This window comes from Solanum stenotomum, chromosome 10, assembly GCF_019186545.1.
Source record: "Solanum stenotomum isolate F172 chromosome 10, ASM1918654v1, whole genome shotgun sequence".
In the NCBI taxonomy this organism is placed as follows: domain Eukaryota; kingdom Viridiplantae; phylum Streptophyta; class Magnoliopsida; order Solanales; family Solanaceae; genus Solanum; species Solanum stenotomum.
In genome coordinates, this window is record NC_064291.1 from 56179412 (window position 1) to 56199257 (window position 19846).

The following is a 19846-nucleotide window of genomic DNA, read 5'->3' on the forward strand; positions in this document are numbered from 1 at the left end:
TTTTCAAGTTTAGTTCATTATTATTTATCTTTAGGAACACATACTTCTTTAAGGACTGATCGATCCCCTTCACTTTTGGCATCATATCACACTACGAAACTGAATCTTTTTTTAAGAAAACGATCAACATCTAGTCTTAGAGAACAAGAACTCAAACAAGACGAGTTACAACTCAAACAAAACAAACAGCAAATCAACTGTACAGAAAAATTAAATCAACTCATAGAAGTGGAGGCATACCTGAGATCTGAGTGAATAGAAGATATATATTGAGTGGAGATCACTGCCAGGAAGACCTCTGCTTTCTCTGTTTTGAGAAAACAGAGATGAAACACTGATCAATGAGACCTGGGTTGCGTTTGCTGCTAGGCAGACCTGTGTTTTCTCTGTTTTGAGAAAACACAGATTTTTGGTTGAGAGCTACGTATGCTAAGATCGTTGTGAGGGAAGCTAGTTGTTAGCTAGGAAGATCGCTGCTATAGGGTTCTTTTGGATTTCATTGAGAAAAAACTGAAGCGTCTTTTATTTGTTTTCTTTTCCTTTTAGAATTTTAATGAATTGATGATTTTTTAGGCGGCTAGTTTTTTTGGTGAAAATATGTTCCCGCCTTGCAATATATTTCTAATTAATTAAGACCCAATTAGTTTTAATTTGGGACGAGTTACTACTTTTTCTAGAGACCAGATTTAGAACCTTCACAATAACATATAAAATTAAAGACCGAAATAAAATCTCGTCCCAATATATGTACTTTCTGAGACAGGATTATTAACTCGTCCCTAAATATTGGTCTTAAATAAAGCTATTTCTTGTAGTGTCTAAATGTCATAAAAAATTAAGCTTCCACATTACCACATACCATTCTCTTTTTTTAAAAATAAATAAATATAGATTTCAGGCTTGTGATATAATCAATTTAATATCCACAAATGTGACACGTCATATATCGCTCTTACCACCGTCTTACTCCTTGTTTGGATGGCTGTTACCTGTCTAATTGTATTATATTATTAGTTTAAATTCAATATTTATTTTGATTGTTGTTTAAATTTTATTGTATAGTATCGTTTAAATTCATCGTTAAATAATGATAAAAAGACCGTTTTATGTAACGATCGATTTGGTTTAATCGTGTTGTTGCCTAATTATTTTCTTTTTAATTTATCTTTATTTATTATTTAATAATCATATTTCATCTTTTATCCAATCTTTTCATATATCTCTACCCATACCCTACATTTCTCGTAGGTTTATCATTCAAATTATAGATCTATATGGCATTATGTAACGACGGAGAACGATACAATCTATTCAAACATTTAAACAATACAGTACGATAAAAAATAACACAATATAATATATACGATACATTATGAAACAATGCGTAACAACCATCCAAACAAAGTGTTAATGGCAATTTACGGCTTAATCTTTATGGAGATCACGTTAGATATTTAAGCACAAATATAATATATCTCGACTCATTAATGTTTATTTAAACCATGAACATACGGATAATTTTTAATTCTCTCATCTGTTCCATGTTACTTGGCCCCTCTTGATTGATTAGTAATATAAAACTAATGGAGTATTAAATTTAGAGGCTATGAATTTATTAAGTAGGGGTTTAATACTCTATTAGTTTCAAATTTATTGGCGCCTTGTAAGAAGCATGTCAGGGTTGTGCGTTATGACCTACAATTTCCGTTCAAATATTACCGTTTTGAAAAAAAATTTAATTTTTTTTGCCTTTTTGACTCCAGACTCCGATATAAAACTAATGGAGTATTGAACCCCTATCCAATAAATTTGTGGGTGTAAGTAGTGGTTAGAGAAAGAAGGAAAGAAAATTGGTCAAACTAAAAAGCTTTGTTAAGAGGGTGCAAAAATAAAAGGGCGTGTCATTGTAGCAGCACTTTTGTAGGGAAAAGTTTAGGAATAGGAGACAAATTGAATCTCAACAAGTATATTTCTATCAATTTATATGTTTACTATAAGCATCAAAATCAACGTTCACGACTTTCGAAATTGACAACACACACACTTCATTCACTTTACCTATGTTTGTAGAGTTGTGTTGTGTTAACAAAGAAGAAGAATGACCTACCTATCTTCTCTCTTCTACTCTTTTTCAACTTTGAAGATTGAATATTACTACTAATGTATACTAAAAGAGAACCCCCAAAAAAGGGAAAAAAGATAAAGGAAAAGGCAAAAAAGCAAAGAAAAGAAAATTTAACTAGGATATCTTTGTTTCCACTTTACCCGGATTGTTGACCGCTAAAGACACTTTGTAAGCTCAAAAGTTGCTACTCCAAGCCAAATTATTTGCAAACTCCTTACATGTAACACTACTTTTTATTTATTTTTAAAATCATGATTCGTGGTATTTGAATCAACTTTCACATATTTCATTGACTATTAAGTCTCCACTGAATTTCAATCGTGAAATCTCAGAGTTCTCAACTATTTCATTAGGTCACTCACTCCCTTGATGAATAACCAAAATAAATAGACAGATGACTTTCTCAACTTGTGGAAAGATTTATCCAACAACTCTTATTGGTACATTTACATGGTGCCTTGAGAAGTTACCAAATCTTATCCAACTCTAGTGTATTATAATATGAAAAAAAATTATTCCTTCAATATCTTATATGTTTGGGTTCATAATATTTTGATGATGGACAAGTTTATGTGTGCTACTTGTTCCAACATCTCATGAAATTCATACTCAATTATACATATGTAAAATTAAAACTTTTTTTTAAAAAGTATATATAATAAGTTTTGAACCTCTCGGTGAAAATTCTTGACGTGCTAGAATATATTTTGTATACTTTCTCTTTGTACTTCGAACCAAAAATCTAGAAAACATACGGGAAAGCGATCGCAGCAACAAGGTACAAAAGTAGAAGCATTTTTTACAAATTCTTAAGCAACAACAAATGCACGTAACCCAAGGCAGAAGACACCACTTAATTAAAATTTAAAACGGAGATTAGGATAAAACTTTATATAATTAACAATAAGTACAACTAATAGTATAATTCTATAATATTAAAGTGCTAATTAATAATTTACAAAGAGCAAAGCACGAGAGCAAACAGATAATTGACCACTCATTACTTTGTCATGACTGTTGAAATCTCTATAATCGAGGGAAAACCAAAACTTAACTACTACTAATAATAATTAACGATTTTAAGCAGAAAATCTTAATTTTAATTAAATTTCTAATTTTCTCACCGCTATGGCTTCTTCTAATGCAGATGAATCTGTTATTAAGTGCGTTGATTTTTCATGTGAAGCATCGCTTGCTGAACGTGATAAAATGGATGACTCTGAATCTATAATTAAATTAGAAATGTGTAAGAAAATAATTAAGATTATGGAGTAATTTTTTTGATTAATTAATTTTCTGGAATGTTAATTGAGTTTACCTCTAGATGAATTGAAAGACCTCTTGCAGTGTAAAATGGCGCCTTGAATTGCGTCTTGTTGCTGCAATAACGAGTCGTCTCGACGGTTAGATGTTACTGGCGACGCGGCAACAACCGCCGACGACGCCGATCTGCTTTTCCCCAAATGTTTACGAACTATTCGCAGTCCTGACGGGATATTCCCCTGCTTCTGGTTCCTCTCAGACACCGATGGAGCGTCTGTTGCTGCTTCTGCCTTCGCTGCTGCGGACGGAGGTGGTGAAGGACCGGGCTTAAGTGCAGCATTACCTGTTAAGCTCAACTGTCCGGAGAATCTGAGCTTCTCGCCGTAACGTTTCGAGGCGCGAATGTACAGAGGTTTTACTTTTTTCAAGTATTTTTGCATCACCTCTTTAGAAAATTTCTTCTCATCGGAAGAAGAATTTTCTGAATTTGTTGAAAATGCTTCCGCCGGATTCCGCTTCTGTATTTTGCTGCTGCTGTTGTTGGCTTTAGAGCTGTTATCTCTAGTAAACAATGATTTAATAGGAACTTCTTCAACCTTAAACTTCACTGTTAAAAACTTGCTCTGCGTTCGATTCTGACGCTCCTCTTTTTCATCCTCTGATACTTTAATCCGTAGTGGTTTCGGAGTAGCTGAAACAGAGCCATCATCGCCATCACCTTCAGATAATTTTCCAGTTTTTGTTGCTGCATTTGATTTTGGCTTCTTCAGCTTCAGCATTAACACTCTAAACTTAGTTGCAGACTTCAACAATGACGAAGAAAATTTAGAGTTTGCTTCCGAGGCGGTTAACAACAGCGATGAAGGCTCGATTGGAACCAAACTTCCTTTGAAGAAAAGATCATCCGACGGCGAAAGTGATACATTCGGATCCGTACCATCAACACTCGAACTAGACGGGGAAAGCGTGAATTTCAGCTCTCCTTCATTCTCCGACTCACTTCCATCTCCTTCCTCAGTCTCCTCCTCCTTCTTTGNATCATCCGACGGCGAAAGTGATACATTCGGATCCGTACCATCAACACTCGAACTGGACGGGGAAAGCGTGAATTTCAGCTCCCCTTCATTCTCCGACTCACTTCCATCTCCTTCCTCAGTCTCCTCCTCCTTCTTTGAACTAATTTTACACCTATCATTTCCTTCAATTTTCACTTCTTCTTCCTCAACTTCAGGAAGAGCAGTGAACTCCAAGTCAAAAAACGGTCCATCATCTCCGTCTCCGTCGTCGTCGGAGTCAGATTCCGACGAGTTAGCACTAACGTCAGTGAGAACAGTTGAACGAGTTTTAGCACCGGCGACATCGTCAGAGAAAACTCCGGCAGCGCCACCACCACGCCAGTACTTGAGCAAACTGAAAGCTTCCATAGTTGGTAGAGCCAGTATAGTATAATAAACAAGTATTACTAGAAAAAAGGATGTGAATAAAGTGAAGAGAGATGAAGAAAAGTGAGAGGTGTTTTATAAAAGGGGAAGAAGATTGATAATGGAGACGCTTAGCTAATACTGTTGCAGCAGTACTCTGAAAGGTGGCAGAGGAAGAACAGTAACACAACTAGGTAAAAGTTTTATTTTCTTTCTCTTTTTTACATTTTCATTTATATATTACTCCTAGTAGTTGTACTTACTATTTTTTTAGTTTTCAAATTCTACCTATTACTTGTCTATTTCTAAAATATATTTAAATAAAAATATCTCCTCAGTTAAAATAGATAATTGAAACCTTGAGATATTTTTTAGGACTTTTGGATACATAAGGAGTGTTTATTGATACATAAATTTATATTAATCAAACTTCGATATAAATATTAAATATCAAAATAAGAAATTAAAAAGAAAAAAAAAAGTCCAACATTAACGTCATTGTGCATCACTTGAATTGTGTGTCATTCTCAGAAGTGGCCATTGCCGTAATGGTTCCGTTTATTATATACCAAATTAGTACAATGATGAGACGGGTGGTTTATTAATTAATTCAATTTATTTAAGCATTAATTTTAGATAATTAATAATATGTACTAATTTAATTTTTTAAAATTCAATTCAATCCACTTGATCTTTATTTGACCCTTAAATTTGTGAGTAGAATGAAAATGGGTCACAAGAGTTAATAGTGGTGGGAAAATAGTTGGGGGTTAGGGAGCTAATATTGAAAATGGGTCCAATTGCTAGCAATTGCAGAGGAGACTTCTTCCACCAACATGGGTCATTGGATTACTGATCGGACTGCTTCACCTTTGATTAGAGGTCTTGAGTTCGATTTTTGGTTATGGAGAAAATTTAATTGAGAGTGTTATTTCTAAATGAGTCATGGCACGATTCGAATTTAGTCAGGCTTCATTATGAACTCCGAATACCAAATGAAGAAAAAAATAAGAGGAGGCTTCTTCCACCAACATGGGTCACTGGTGTACTGGTCGGACTGCTTCACCTTTGATTAGAGGTCTTGAGTTCGATTTTTGGTTATGAAGAAAATTTAGTTGAGAGTGTTATTTCTGAATGAGTCATGTAGTGCACGATTCGAATTTAGTCAGGCTTCATTATTAACTCCGAACACCAAATGAAGAAAAAAAGAAGAGGAGGCTTCTTCCACCAACATGGTTTCACCCTTAATTAGATGTCTTAAGTTTGATTTTTGAAGATGGATAAAAGTTTGTTGAGAGTGCTATTTTTGAATGAGTCCTACAGTGCACGATTAGAATTTAGTCAGGCTTCATTATGTAGTCCGAACACTAAATGAAGAAACAAAAGAAGAGGAGACTTCTTCCTCCCCTAAAGTTTTGAAAAATGAATCTTCTACCTATACAATAAAGTTTATAAGTGGGCATAATCACGTAATGTTATACATTAGAGCTCATACATGAGCGATTATCTAGTTACAGTACATTGCTTTTTTTAATATGTTGTAATTCTTTTTAATCTAATATTGTATACAAAGTATCCCATATTAGCAAAATGCGTAAAAGGTTGCACCTCAAGAATTGAGATGTAAGTAGAATGTCTATTATTATCATTACGGTTCGAACTCATAACCTATAAAACAAACGAGAAAAACGTACGTAACTTTTATAGTTTATAGGTGTGTCCCTAGTGTTGAGCTTATAATACAGTGGTATATATTCGTGGTTACAGAATAGTCATGTGAAGAAATCCAGTGTTTGTGTCAGCCCCATTGCATTATACAAATATCCTTTTCATAAAGCTTTTTTGGAACATCTCTAAAAATTACACACGTACAAATTCTTATCTAAAATAATAATAATATCTTTGTACTATAAAGAATTGGGGTAAAAAATTACCTGCATTGTCGTTTATATCGATCGAAATTTCACATAATTTATTACCGTTAAAAATATTTCTACACTTTATACATTTAATTCTAATAAAAAAAATTCAACATAAATTTTAATTTTATCAAACTTTAACGTGAATATCAAAAACTATGCCGGAGCACATGTATCACAGTGGTTACTTACTGCAACATCCGTAGACTGCCTTCTTTATTTCACATAATTTTGGGTAAGAAAAGTCACGTGGCAAACATGCACGGAAAGTACCTTTTGCTACGAATAACTCACATTCATTACTACGCGTAAATGCGTAAATCTCTCGATTTATATGGCATAGTTCAAATTTTAAAGGTTTAAAAAAAAAAAAAAAAAATCACAATCAATTCCTATATTTGATTTTGTTATTTATAATTTTTCTTATATAATGTCAAAATGTGAACTATACTATATAAATTGAGACGGTGAAATACAAGCTACTCTAAGTATTTATTTTTACAACTTGCATTCCCAACAAGATAAAGTTATTGACCTTCAGTTACAAAATATTGTTGATATTTAGCTATGGAGTTAGAACTGATGAATTTTTGTCTCATTATTGCAGACAAAGTATGTAGGGTATGCTTGTGAATGAAGCCCACATTCATTATTTTTAAAGTACTATCTATCTATATTATAGTGGAGTACTTTTTTTTTTCAATAAATTTATCTTATCTGCTTTGTTATACATATTTAAATATACATGTATTAGTTAAAATACGGATTCAATACGTGAACGACTCGAAAGATGATGTGTGGTAAGATGAACGAGTCTAATTATCTAGTTAGATTTAGCAGAAGTCTAAGATAATGATCGGACACAACTCTCCAAATTTGCTATGTACGTATTAAGTAGGCGTTTGGCCATGCGATATCATGTCACGATATGGAATTGTGAGATGAAATCAGTGTTTGAACATGCGATTTTATGCTGATACTATCTCATGATTTCATATTGTGAGATGAAAAATCATATTCTCCAAAAATCATAATCATTATAATTTGTTTGTCCTTGATCTTCAAATAAATTTCAAATTTTAGGTTAAACATGTAAATACACATTAGTTATACGTAATTTAGTATATATATATATATTTTTTTTAATTTGATAATTTTTATCACTTAAACATTAATCAACTTGAAATAGAAAATTTAAACCAATAAGAAAATAATTCTACTTTTATTGGAGCTTAAATAACACACCGACCATTTTTGAAAAAGATTATGTGGTACAATTAGGTCGAATAAACCCCTTTGTACAAAGTATTTGATTGCTTGTGAACCTTCGAATACTATTTTATTCAAATTTTGTTCAATTGATTTTTTTACCTGCAAATGCAATGTAGGCACTAGAGTCGGCAGAAATAATACCGGCCATAGATTTTCCTAGTAAAATTTGGCAAATAGTGTTTGTCCATACAATTTGTCATTATTTGGCAAATAATTCAAATTTTTAAATACTAGTTTTTTCTAGTATTTGGGCCAAATCTCATTATTTAAGAACTTTTAATAATTTAAATTCTACACCAAACTTTTATTTTTTACAAGAACACCCTCTATAGTAGTTGTTTGCGTTGTTTTATATAATTTTTTACGTGAAAATCAAAGTAGTGATGGAATATACAATGACTATGAAAGTGATGATATGATTATTGATGAAAATGACGAACAATCGGCTTAGGGTAACAAAGTCACGTGCTATGTAATATAAACCTATGATTAGTTTTGATAATTTTTAAAACTTATGCGTATAGATTATATTTCTTAAAAAGATGAAATATATTTCCCAATATTATGGCCAAACACATGGTGAAATTTCACTCAAATAATATTTGCCAAAAATAATTGAAAATCTATGACCAAACACTAGCTAAATCTCATTCCACAGAAGTCATAGATGTAAAGATTGACACATAAAATAACATTTTATTTAATTAATCATACTTCCCATAAATCAACTTGAAAAAGAAAATTTTAAACCAACAAGAAAACAATTCTTTTGCTTGAAATGTACTAAACCGATAAAAAAGAAGAAGATGGAGTCTTTAATCCGTTTAGCATTTTAACACAGACAAATTAAATAATTAAGGTGTTACCTTTATGATTTGACTAACCTTATATCTGACACGTATTAAAAGTAAAATTTTACCTAAGAAAAAACAATTGGATAGTTTTAGAATTGATTGAAAGGTCATTGCTAAAATGATCACGTCGTTCAGGTGATTTATTGACATAACATCTTTACTAGTACCTACCACTTTCAAAAGGACCTACCATATAGAGTCTATTAATATTTGAGCTTTATTTTGACTAAAACTCCAACTTATAACTTTTTCTATTTTAACAATGGATTCTTTTAAACTGCTCAGATGGTTATAAGTATCTTATATTTATGATCTTAATATTATGAATCTAAGTCACTGAAAAAATAGTAAAGTGAATGAAATTGCTATTTGAGATGTCACGATTTAAATGATGATATTACGAATTGGGATGCTAATTAATATTGAGGCTATCTAGTTAATTATCTTTTCTCTACCTCTTATGCAAGTCAGACTTTGCAACTAAAGTGAACAAATTGTGCAAAAAGCATAGTCAAAAAGGTCTTACATCACATCCATTTCCCAAAGTGAGCCTAGTTACTTACCTCCCAATTCATTTATTTTTGTTTTTTCTTCTGATGTTCGATATTTATATTGAAGTTTAATTATTTTAGAATAGTAATGCATAGGGTTTTATTAGGAAACACTTTCTATCAACAACTTTTTATATACTTGAGGCTCAAAAATTGAAAACTCTAAGTAAAAGAGGAATAATTTCATTCATTGCATTATATCCTTTAGTGGTGGTACCAAGCTCCCAATTTTATTATGAACTATCTTTTATAATACACTGCACTTATATTTTAAATTTATTTTTGTACAATTTCAAGTTGGTAAAAAGTTCACGGGCACATCACTAGTTATAAATTAGGCTTGTTTCATGTGTCAAAGTTCGAATATTATTTCTACCTCAAGTTCAAGTAAAAATAGTTGGTCTTCAACCATATATGAGTAAATTTCAAGAAAAAGTAATTGTATTTAGCCATAGGTCGTTGAACATGCAAGCATAATCGAATTACATAATAAGTTTCTATTAGATATATGTCACTTTAGACACCCATATATCTTAAATTATTTTGAAATAAATAGACTTACAAATTGTTACACACTAAACAGTTGTGTATGAGAATGTTAGTTTTTAACTTGGACAAGTTATGGAAGATACTACACTTTCTTAAGTGGAGTATTATGTTTCTTTATAGTTAAAAATATAATTATTATAATGTATGGTTTATTCCGCTTCTAATTATTAATTAAATAGTTGATACCTCGTGATTATGGATAAACACAATTTTGGTATTAAAGTGGCTTTAATTATTGTCTCATGCCGCAAAGCCCCGTGATGGGGTCCTAATTCATTATTTTGTCCCTTCTATAACTTTTTAATTTTAATTTTTTTAATTTCATAGTAGTATAATCTTACTTTAACTAGAAAATAATTGACAGAAACCTTAGTTTAAATGTATAATAATTATATAAACCACGAATTTTACTAATGATTAAAGAGGAATTGTCCCTGAAAACAAAGGGATCGGACTTAATAACTTAATTCTTCGACCCATTTGACAATTAACATCCATGTAATAATCATAAGATTTACAATCAAATATTTATAATCGGCTCATCCAATAGCGTAGGAATATATACATTAGAGTTTCAATTTTCCACTTAATTTTTCTAACATCATCAAACATAAAAAAAGAGTTTCATAGATTACTTTTAATTAGGATTAGGGAAAAAAAAAATTTTAAAAAAAATAATAATTAGGATTAGGGCTCCACATGGAGAAAATGACGATGAAAATCTCAACTTTATTTCTTTTTACCAACTTTATTCTCTCATTATTTGTCTTCTTTTATCTCCTTTATTAATCTTGAGATCTACTAACATATTCTCATACTCAATTAATTCATTTAAATTTGTTTGTCCATTTTAAAAAGAGAAACTCTTTATTTTTTTTAACTTTTTGATTCGAATTATTTATACGACATATTTAAAAACATAAAATTAAAAAATCTTTTGATACAATTGCTATATCTTTCATTTAAAATCATAAGATTCAAAAGTCATTTTTATTTTTATAAATTTCGTGTTGAATAAAAAATGACAAATAAATTAATACGAAGGAAAGTTCTTTTCTTGCTTTGCAAGTCTTGTACATCAAATGAAAAAAAAACTCCGGCTAGCGGACCATGTTAAAGAGACATCTAAGAACATAAATATCAAGCAAAAAAAATAAATGTAAAGTGTACTACTCAAAAGATCTAAAAGTTTATAACAGAGTCGCTTTGTTAAGAGTGCTTCACTTCAAAATTTTCCAATGCAATTCTCAATTTAATCGTATTCCATTAATATGAATATCAAACATCAAATAAGACATAAACCTAAATTAATATACCTAGAAAGATTCACCAAAAGAGTAATCATTCTATTTTCTCCGTCCATTTTTACTTGTCCACTATACTAAAAATAGTTATCCAGTTTGGAAAAACCAAGAGATAATCTACCCTTAATCTATACAAAGTATAATATAGTAATTTTACTCTTGTTATTTATTGTTGTTTAAGGTGTGTGTCACGTCAATATTGAACAACTATTGTTGAATGGAGCACAATTCTAGTAAACATTGGTTGAGACAAGCTTGAACCATTGAGATTGAGGATTATCAATACTTTTTCCATCTAAGCCAACACATTTCCTTACCAAAACTTTGTTAGAAGAATAATTAGTGTCAAAATCCAAACACAACTCTTTCCCATTCTCATCAATATTTGAAATTTGATAATTTGAAGCAAGTTTCCATCTACTTTTTTCATTATTATTGCAATCTTTTGAAAGTGTCAAAGGCATGCCCTCTCTTGATGTTGTTAAACATGAAGAAGTTCCGGTTAATCGGATCGACGTGCCGTCTCCGTGGTAGATCCACCGGCTAGCTCCGATGCAACTACTTGCTTGTACTACATTGTTGGTTGCAACATTCAAGCACTTGCCACTTTGTGGATGGAATAATAAGTAGTATTTTGGTTTCTTTGATTTTGGATCTAAAACATTCAAAAAGAAAGAAAAAGAGGTGTTAAATTAACATAATGCAAGGACTTTAGTTACATGCATGCCCTAACAATGTATTTCTACATTAATATTATTAAGTGAACTTATAACATGTGACAATATGACATATACATTACTAATTATTACTCATCATCATAAAGATTTAATGATAATGTGAGTATGTGACTAACTCACATGTACTCTACTAATAGAGTGATCGTATTAACTTTCAAAATCTGTTTATTTTAAAAAGTACTTTCTGTCAATAATGTTTTTCAAAAATATGGTTTTAGAGAGTTGTAGTTTGTGTTTGATCAACTAATTTGAAATGTGTAGCATCAATTTCCACATGGGAATCTTTTTTGGAAAAAAGTAGTTTTGAGGGAGAAACATATCAATTTTCTAAAACATTTTTCAATACCCACCTTTTTTTCTCTTAAAAGATTAGCCAAACACCTAGTACTATTCTTTTTAGAAAAAAACACTTCTAGCTTCTAAGAAACTTGCAAAATAGGTAGATAAAAGACAACATAAAAAACTATTTACGTACAATCAGATCACTTAAAAGATAGTAAGATATAACCATTTATAAAAAAGTGTGATTACCTATAACATTAGACAAGTTACCTGTTATAACGTATTAAAATACACTAAAAGTGTAAGAGACCATTTACCTTGGAGTTTTTGTTGAATAAGTTGCAATTTTGCATGATATTGAGGACTTCTAAGAGAATTCCATGTATTATTAAACATCCCAAACGGTTCATCCATACCCAGTTTACCTTGACGGGTATAATAATTACCTTGCAAGGCCCAAACGGCCCAATCCAAATCCAAGTCCACTAAGAATGTGAGAAAGCAGCCCATAAACAAATTGCCAGAAGGGTTCATCCCTTTTTGGTCACTTCCAAATTCACTAACAAATAAAGGTGCTGCATTTTTACCCTTAAGTAAAAATCCTGATTTATTCATAATCTCTTTCTTAATTGTATCACAAACCTTGTTTAGTGGTTGAGTTAAGAACCAATTAGCTTGTCCCTCAGTAAACGCGTAACGATGAATCTCATATACGATTTTATTTCTCATGTTTAATAAGTTCAAGGGCATTCGTTTTAGGAAGGTAAAATCGATATCGTAATTTAATCCTAATATGATTATTAGAAGATTAGGGTTAGCTTTATGAATTGTTTTTGCACCTTTCTTGACATTTTTGTACCATACACTTTGGTTTTGAAGTGGACCACGTAGCTCGTTACGTAGACTTATGCCGATAACCTAGATAAAAATAGTAAATGACAATCAATAACAACTTTATGAAGCAATTCAAGAAAATGGTGAAGGGACAACTAAGAAATTACCTTAACGATCGATACTTCTATTACTACAAAGCCTGGTTTTTTTGCGAGTTGAAAATCTCACGTGTCTACTTTTCGAATCTCTAATGTTCAAAATGTAACACAAATTGAGGTGTATTCCTTTCTCAACTTTCATCTATTGGTCTAGTCCCTCTTACTACATATATGTTTTTATTTCTTAGGTAGTGGTCGGGTTTGCGTACAATCTACCCTCCTCGGATTCCACTTTGTGGAACTACACTGAGTATATTGTCCGTAATACATTAAAAATCAATAAAAACAAGTAAGAGTAAAACATACCATTGGTAAATCCTTGTATTTTTTAGCAACAATAGCCAACCCTTTTAACCATTCTTTAAGTTGAAAATCCTCATCTCCCCAAAATCCATTCCCATCATGATTCCCACAACACCACATGGGCCTACTAAGGTGATTATCAAGAACAGACATAATACCATGACGACCCATTTCTTCAATCACAGCCCTTTGGGCCTCAAAAACAGTAAGGCCCAAAATCTGTGGATTCTTTTGGGCTATTCCTAATTGAGCATCATGAAGCCCATTGTTAGCAAAAGATTGGGCCACAGTAAGATTTGAATTACGAGTGAACATATAAGTAGCCCATGTAAGACGAACACAATTGAAGCCCATTAAGGATATTTGCTTAACAATATTGTTAATGGGCTGTTGATCTAGGCCTTCTGGTAACATGGTTTGTAAATGGGCCGCCCAATTTACACAAGCTAATTTCACTCTTTGACCAATTTCATCATCTATTATCCATCTAGAACTTGTTGATAAAGGTAAGCAATGAGAAAAAGTTGCAAAAGTGCAAAGAAAAATAAAAATTGTGGCTAATTTTGTCATATTTTTTTTGGTTAGTAGTTTAAAGAGAATTAAGAGAAGTAAGAAGAATTGATGGAGTTCATACATTTATAGGAGTAGTTAGTGTTGATTTGATGGGATAAAACAAAATTTGTTTCAAAGAAGACCTTCTTGTTTTATCTATTGAGAATTATGTTCAAATTTTAAATAGTAATAGTGTAAAAGAATGTGTGTTGCATCATGTTACCAAAAAAGATAAATTTAGGTAAGTTATAGGTAGTGTATTGGGGGAAATATAATGTAAATCCATTGTTTAAGCTTCCGGAATCGTTGCATGCTGGGTTTACTTGCTCTCATCTCGTGAGATATATTCGAATTGATCTGTATATGTTACGCAAGACGTGTGTGTCTATCTATCCAACTTACTAATGTAAGTGTCTACCTCTGCATATCCAAAATTGAAAGCATAAATATTACACGAGGCTAAATTAAATAGCATATTTATATAATATGTCTTTCTTATAATATGTAACAATAGCACAACCATTGATGATAATATCATGTACTAAACTAGAGAAACTAATGGCTCCCATGTATCTTTGCTTTCATATAATTTAACTTCTATCTTTCCACTTAAAAAAAGGTTTGATACTCCTTTCATCCATTTTTATTTGTCGATTATATTACAAATAATTATCCAGTCATCCCCTAAATTCCTAATTTATTTCTATTATTGATCATAGTTATTCTTCAAAATATTAAATTTATTGATATAAAATAATGTGTCTAATTAATACTAACGAATGAAATAATATTGTTTATATTTAAAGAAGGCATGCCAAAATTCATAGCCAATGGAATTCTTTAAACGGAATAATATGAGGTTGTAATTAATTTCCAAAATATAAGCAGTGGGACCAAAAAAACTAGTTTAAGAAATCTTTCTCAATTTCTTAATAGCCAAGCTGCCGCTACGACTTTTTATTGTCGGTATGGACAGTATAATTTTATCAATCAAATCAAATATATAAAATCAATAAATCTGAATAGAAAAATTATTTCTAATAAACTACTAAAGGAGAAGTTTTTTTTTTTTTGGTTTCCAATTAATAATATTTATATATGTTTTGAAATTCGACAAATTGCATTTACTTAATAAAGAATTTTCTATCAAAAGAAATCCAAAAGATGAGAAAATGAATAAATCCAAAGATCTTTCTAGTTCCCCGACGAAGCATTAAATATTTTTTCCAGGCTTATATATAATAATAGTGTATATATTTTGTTGATACATAATTCAATTCAACTTGTCTTATTCATTTTCAAATAAAAAAATAAATAAAATACCACGTGTGATCATTTTTTTGAGAATTTAAAGATTTTTGCATTATATAAACTTGAAATCGGTTTTCCACCGTCTTAACTCTTATATTCTAATTGAATTATATATTAATTATTATTCTATAGTGCCTTAGTTGATCTGCACGTAAATTGCTTATAATATAAAGTATGAATTAAATGACTACAACTTCATGGTTTGTCCTCCTTTGTTAAGAAAGCAAATAACTTGTATTTTTTTTATCTACTGTACTAGTCAAGTTAGCAATTGATATATTTACCCTTTTTTTTTTAATTTGATAACCGATAGAATATATCTTTTGAGGTTCGACTAATTTAAATTTGTATTGAAAAATTCACCTTTATAGAATAAATCATCTTCTATAAAAAAATGTTATTTTCAAAACTTAAACTTGAAACTTCTTACTCTATTATAGCCCGTAAACTAAATAAAAGGAAGTAATTGAAATTAATGAAATTCTAAGTATCTTGATAGATAAAGATTAAATAACCTATCAAAGATTTAAAATTTTCAAGTCTCGAAAATGTATAGTTTTTTAATAAGATCATTTTATTCTTTTTAGTAAATTTATCTTATGTGAATTTAAATTATAAATTAATATCTTTAATACTTAATAATTACCATTTCCTAAAAAAAAGAAGAAGATGAGACTCTTGAGTCTTCTAGAGTAAAAGAAGTCTCCTTTATTAGGGAAAACCTTTACTTTCAATATAAAACTTTTTTATACGAATTTAAATTTAATCAAACTATAATATAAATATCGAATATAATTTTTTTTTTCTTAATAAAAAAACTCGACTTCATAAATGATAAGTCAGATGGGAGTATTAGTTGGAAAATAATGACATTAAAAATATATTACCTAATATTATCACCTCGAAATTATCAATTTTGTATAGTACTATCACGCTCCCATTTTGTCTTTACATTTTTGGTCCTTCTAGTATCTTCCATTGTCAATATGAAACTAATCAGCTGCCACGTCCATAAAATCAACGGTCCAGATTCTTTCTTTCACATATATACTAGAATCTCTCCTCCCTTCTCCACAAAGGAAAAGGAAAATTGTCTTTAGCCCCTCAAATATTGACAAAATATCAATCTTGATCCCTACAAATACAATAGTGTAAAATTGTACTTGTGTTTCTATAAAACCTATACAAAGGAAATGAAAAAAATGTGATTTTTGTATTTGTCTGAATTTTGTTTTTATATTATTCGATATATGTGTTGATTGATTCAAAGTAATATGTCATTTGATTAATTAATCAAGGTATGAATATGTTGTTTTGTTTATCGTGCATATTTAGTTCAGTTTAATTAAAGAATTTGTAATTTATATTATAGGTTCAATATTTAAATCAAGCGAATCAATTCTAAATTTTAAGTGTAGAAGTAAATTAAGTTCACCAAACACATAATGCTCGACTCAATTGATTAATTACTGTATTCTTTTCATGTTTAATTTTAATATGCATAACTTGAATTAAAGACCTATCAGAAATAGTAACACTATCTTCATAAGATAAAGACAACACTAAGCACACACACCACCCTTTTCAAGACGATTTGGAAATTGATTCCAAATTGACATAATACACGTAGTATTGCACGTAAGTCAAATATCAATTGAAACTAAATTAAAAAATCATGTTTTATATACTATACTCTATGAAAACTCCAACATTTAAACAAAGGGTTATTTTTTAAATAATAAGAAATGAAGGAATCACAAATAACATTTAGTAATAATCAAAGGACTAAAACCGAAAATCATACATGTATAAAATCCACCTACAGATTCATTGTAGCACCAAAATACTCTCCATTTTTCTCTCTCAGAATCTCTGCAACTTTTTACAAAAAACAGTATATATACACTCACCGATTTTCAAGGGTTAGGGTTTTTTCTCTGAAGTTATGACGGAACACGAGGAGCATAAAGTGGAGAAAGAGGAGCAAGATGAGTCACTGATGGACAAAATTTCTGAAAAACTTCATTTCAGTAATCATTCATCGTCGCCGGCACCGGCGTCGTCTTCTTCTGATTCCGATGATGAGAAGAAAAAGCCGACGTCTCCAGCACCGGAGACGTCTTCGTTTGGGTCTAAAATTCGTCGGCTTTTTGGTAGGGAACGTCCAGTTCATAAAGTCTTCGGTGGTGGTAAACGTGAGTTTTCGCTTTTTTTACTTCAGCTCTTTGTTGAATATAAAATTGAACTAGAAAGGATCTGGTTGGTACTGTTAATTTTTTAAAGTAAAATTTTGATTTACTTTGCATCTGTGAATGAATATTCAGCTTTTTTTAGTTCTTTTTGATTAATTAATAGACTGAAGATCCCAGATTTATGAATCGTTGACTATGATTGAAAGAGATGGTTGCTGGTTAACAAAGTGGAACTTTCAGTTGATTGAAGCTTCATAGTTCGATTGCTACTTAATTTGCTTTTAAAATATTTTTGGTGTTTTTTTTTAGTTCTATATGCCTATTCATTGTTTTTAGATCTGGATCTGTATGTTAGTCCAATAGTTTTGTTTCAAGGGAGTGTAAAAGTGTCTGCTTTTTGTTTAGCGTAATTGGTTCAAATGAAATCACTCTATCACCTCCATTTAAGGCGTAGTTGGTTGATTGATGTATTACTTTACTCAAGAGATTGGCTTGTAGTATCATATTGAGATAATTATGAATTTTCCTCTTTTGGTTTGATTAAAGCTTTAAGCTTTAGCACAATTTTTCTTAGTCCACCTTCTTTTAGTGTGTTTTTGGGGTAGGGATGGTTTAAGTTGTAAGAAGGTTAATAATTAGTCTGAGGAAGAAAAAATTGTTGGATATGTAGATCAAATTTTGTGAACCTAGTGTAAATGGAGTGGATTGAATATTTGAGGATTCAGATATAGCTGATACAACTTGATTATTGTATGGAATTAGAATTCATATGTGGTATTGTTTTGGTGGTGCAGCTGCTGATGTGTTCTTGTGGAGGAACAAGAAGATATCTGCAGGATTTCTCGGTGGGGCGACAGCTATCTGGGTTCTCTTTGAGGTTGTAGAATACCATTTGCTTACCCTGCTCTGTCATGGTTTGATGATTGCTCTGGCTGGATTGTTTTTGTGGAGCAATGCTAGCACTTTCATTCACAAGTAAATTACTCTTGCTGTTTCATACTTAAATGCTACAACTTTTTAGATGATTGGTATATCAGACATTGACTAGTTTTGGATTGAGGCATAGTTGATGGATAGTTGGATTGATAGATGTTTCCTTTGCCCTTTGTAGGTCTGCACCACATATTCCAGAAGTTCACATCCCCGAGAAACCTGTTTTAGAGTTTGCCTCTTGTCTTAGGAACGAGATCAATCGCGCCTTAGCAGTTCTGAGGGAAATTGCTTCTGGAAGGGATCTGAAGACGTTCCTTTTGGTGCGTTTCTCCTTACATTTAAGGATACAGTTTAGTTTCAATATCTCATTTATTGGTATTACATTTGGGAATTTGGGGTGTGCTGTTCCATCTTTATATAATCTTGTCAACTCCTTCAGGTCATTGGTGGTCTGTGGCTCGCGTCAATCTTGGGTGGTTGCTGCGATTTCTTGACCCTGTTCTACATAAGTAAGTAAACTTGTTCACTAAATTAGATGCAACGTCTGAGATATGAGATTGATTGTGTAAGTTTCTTGGAACAGTTGTTGTGGTGCTTCACACAGTACCTGTTCTGTATGAGAAATATGAGGATCAAGTGGATGCATTTGCGGAGAAAGCCTTGCATGAACTCAAGAAACAGTATGCCGTCTTTGATGCAAAGGTATTGAGTAAAATTCCTCGAGGGCCATTGAAAGATAAGAAGAAAGATTAGATAACACACTATGTTGGGAGGAGGAAGAGAAGAAGAGGGAGGGTGTCTGTTGTGTTATTATAGATGCATCTTTGTGCTTGTCCTTTGATGAATTTTGATACAAGATGGTGGAAGTTTGTTTTAGGTTCCACGGTTTTGTGTTTTGGGATCGTGGAATTGATGTTGATGTATGAATGATATATGACATGGAAATACTCTTTAAATGTTTGATTATTTAGGTGTTTTGTACGTCATTTTTGTTATTTATCTTCTCTTGTGGGTAAAATCGATAGAGGTAGGGCAAGTTAGTGATTAGGTAAAGATGTTTGTGGGATGTTCTTTTACGTGGTCCGCTCTTGTCCACATGCTGAGATGGTTTAGGTAGGTGCCCAACTGAAGCTAAAATCCAAATGGCAGTATTTTGAGGGAGGACTGAATATCTTTAAGTTGATAAAGACTTTGCTATGACAATTATTGTTCCTCTTTTTTCTCCTGAAATTGATTTTCTTTTTGACCAAGGAAGGATATTGTTAGTTTTCTGTTACCTTTTTATG

At 31.3% G+C, this 19846-nt stretch overlaps 4 protein-coding genes across 4 annotated transcripts in view; 1 reads left to right on the forward strand and 3 right to left on the reverse strand.

The window, feature by feature from the left end:
• The window catches only part of LOC125841284 (ABC transporter C family member 10-like), a 170641-nt gene that overhangs the window by 37764 nt on the left and 113031 nt on the right, over positions 1–19846 (reverse strand). The gene's annotated exons all lie outside the window — the stretch shown is intronic.
• On the reverse strand, positions 2983–4420 carry LOC125841300 (probable membrane-associated kinase regulator 2). Its single transcript, XM_049520405.1, has 2 exons — positions 3444–4420; positions 2983–3350 (listed from the first exon to the last, which is right to left on the reverse strand). Exons 1-2 carry the CDS (start codon positions 4165–4167, stop codon positions 3229–3231), a joined length of 846 nt encoding a protein of 281 aa, XP_049376362.1. The 5' UTR covers positions 4168–4420; the 3' UTR covers positions 2983–3228.
• LOC125841294 (glycosyl hydrolase 5 family protein-like) lies at positions 11486–14244 on the reverse strand. Its single transcript, XM_049520397.1, has 3 exons — positions 13576–14244; positions 12595–13195; positions 11486–11913 (listed from the first exon to the last, which is right to left on the reverse strand). Exons 1-3 carry the CDS (start codon positions 14206–14208, stop codon positions 11489–11491), a joined length of 1659 nt encoding a protein of 552 aa, XP_049376354.1. The 5' UTR covers positions 14209–14244; the 3' UTR covers positions 11486–11488.
• Positions 17275–19526, forward strand: LOC125841301 (reticulon-like protein B4). Its single transcript, XM_049520406.1, has 5 exons — positions 17275–17630; positions 18422–18602; positions 18739–18880; positions 19000–19069; positions 19144–19526. Exons 1-5 carry the CDS (start codon positions 17381–17383, stop codon positions 19311–19313), a joined length of 813 nt encoding a protein of 270 aa, XP_049376363.1. The 5' UTR covers positions 17275–17380; the 3' UTR covers positions 19314–19526.

Excerpts from the sequence above, each read along its gene's own strand:
- LOC125841301 (XM_049520406.1), top strand. The coding sequence starts at position 17,381 with ATGACGGAACACGAGGAGCATAAAGTGGAGAAAGAGGAGCAAGATGAG. Across the intron at positions 18,603-18,738 it reads GCTAGCACTTTCATTCACAA|GTCTGCACCACATATTCCAG; the intron begins GTAAATTACTCT and ends TGCCCTTTGTAG. Across the intron at positions 19,070-19,143 it reads CTTGACCCTGTTCTACATAA|TTGTTGTGGTGCTTCACACA; the intron begins GTAAGTAAACTT and ends TTCTTGGAACAG.
- LOC125841300 (XM_049520405.1), bottom strand. The coding sequence starts at position 4,167 with ATGCTGAAGCTGAAGAAGCCAAAATCAAATGCAGCAACAAAAACTGGA. Across the intron at positions 3,351-3,443 it reads GTCTTTCAATTCATCTAGAG|ATTCAGAGTCATCCATTTTA; the intron begins GTAAACTCAATT and ends ATTTAATTATAG.
- LOC125841294 (XM_049520397.1), bottom strand. The coding sequence starts at position 14,208 with ATGTATGAACTCCATCAATTCTTCTTACTTCTCTTAATTCTCTTTAAA. Across the intron at positions 13,196-13,575 it reads AATACAAGGATTTACCAATG|GTTATCGGCATAAGTCTACG; the intron begins GTATGTTTTACT and ends ATTTTTATCTAG. Across the intron at positions 11,914-12,594 it reads TATTCAACAAAAACTCCAAG|ATCCAAAATCAAAGAAACCA; the intron begins GTAAATGGTCTC and ends TGAATGTTTTAG.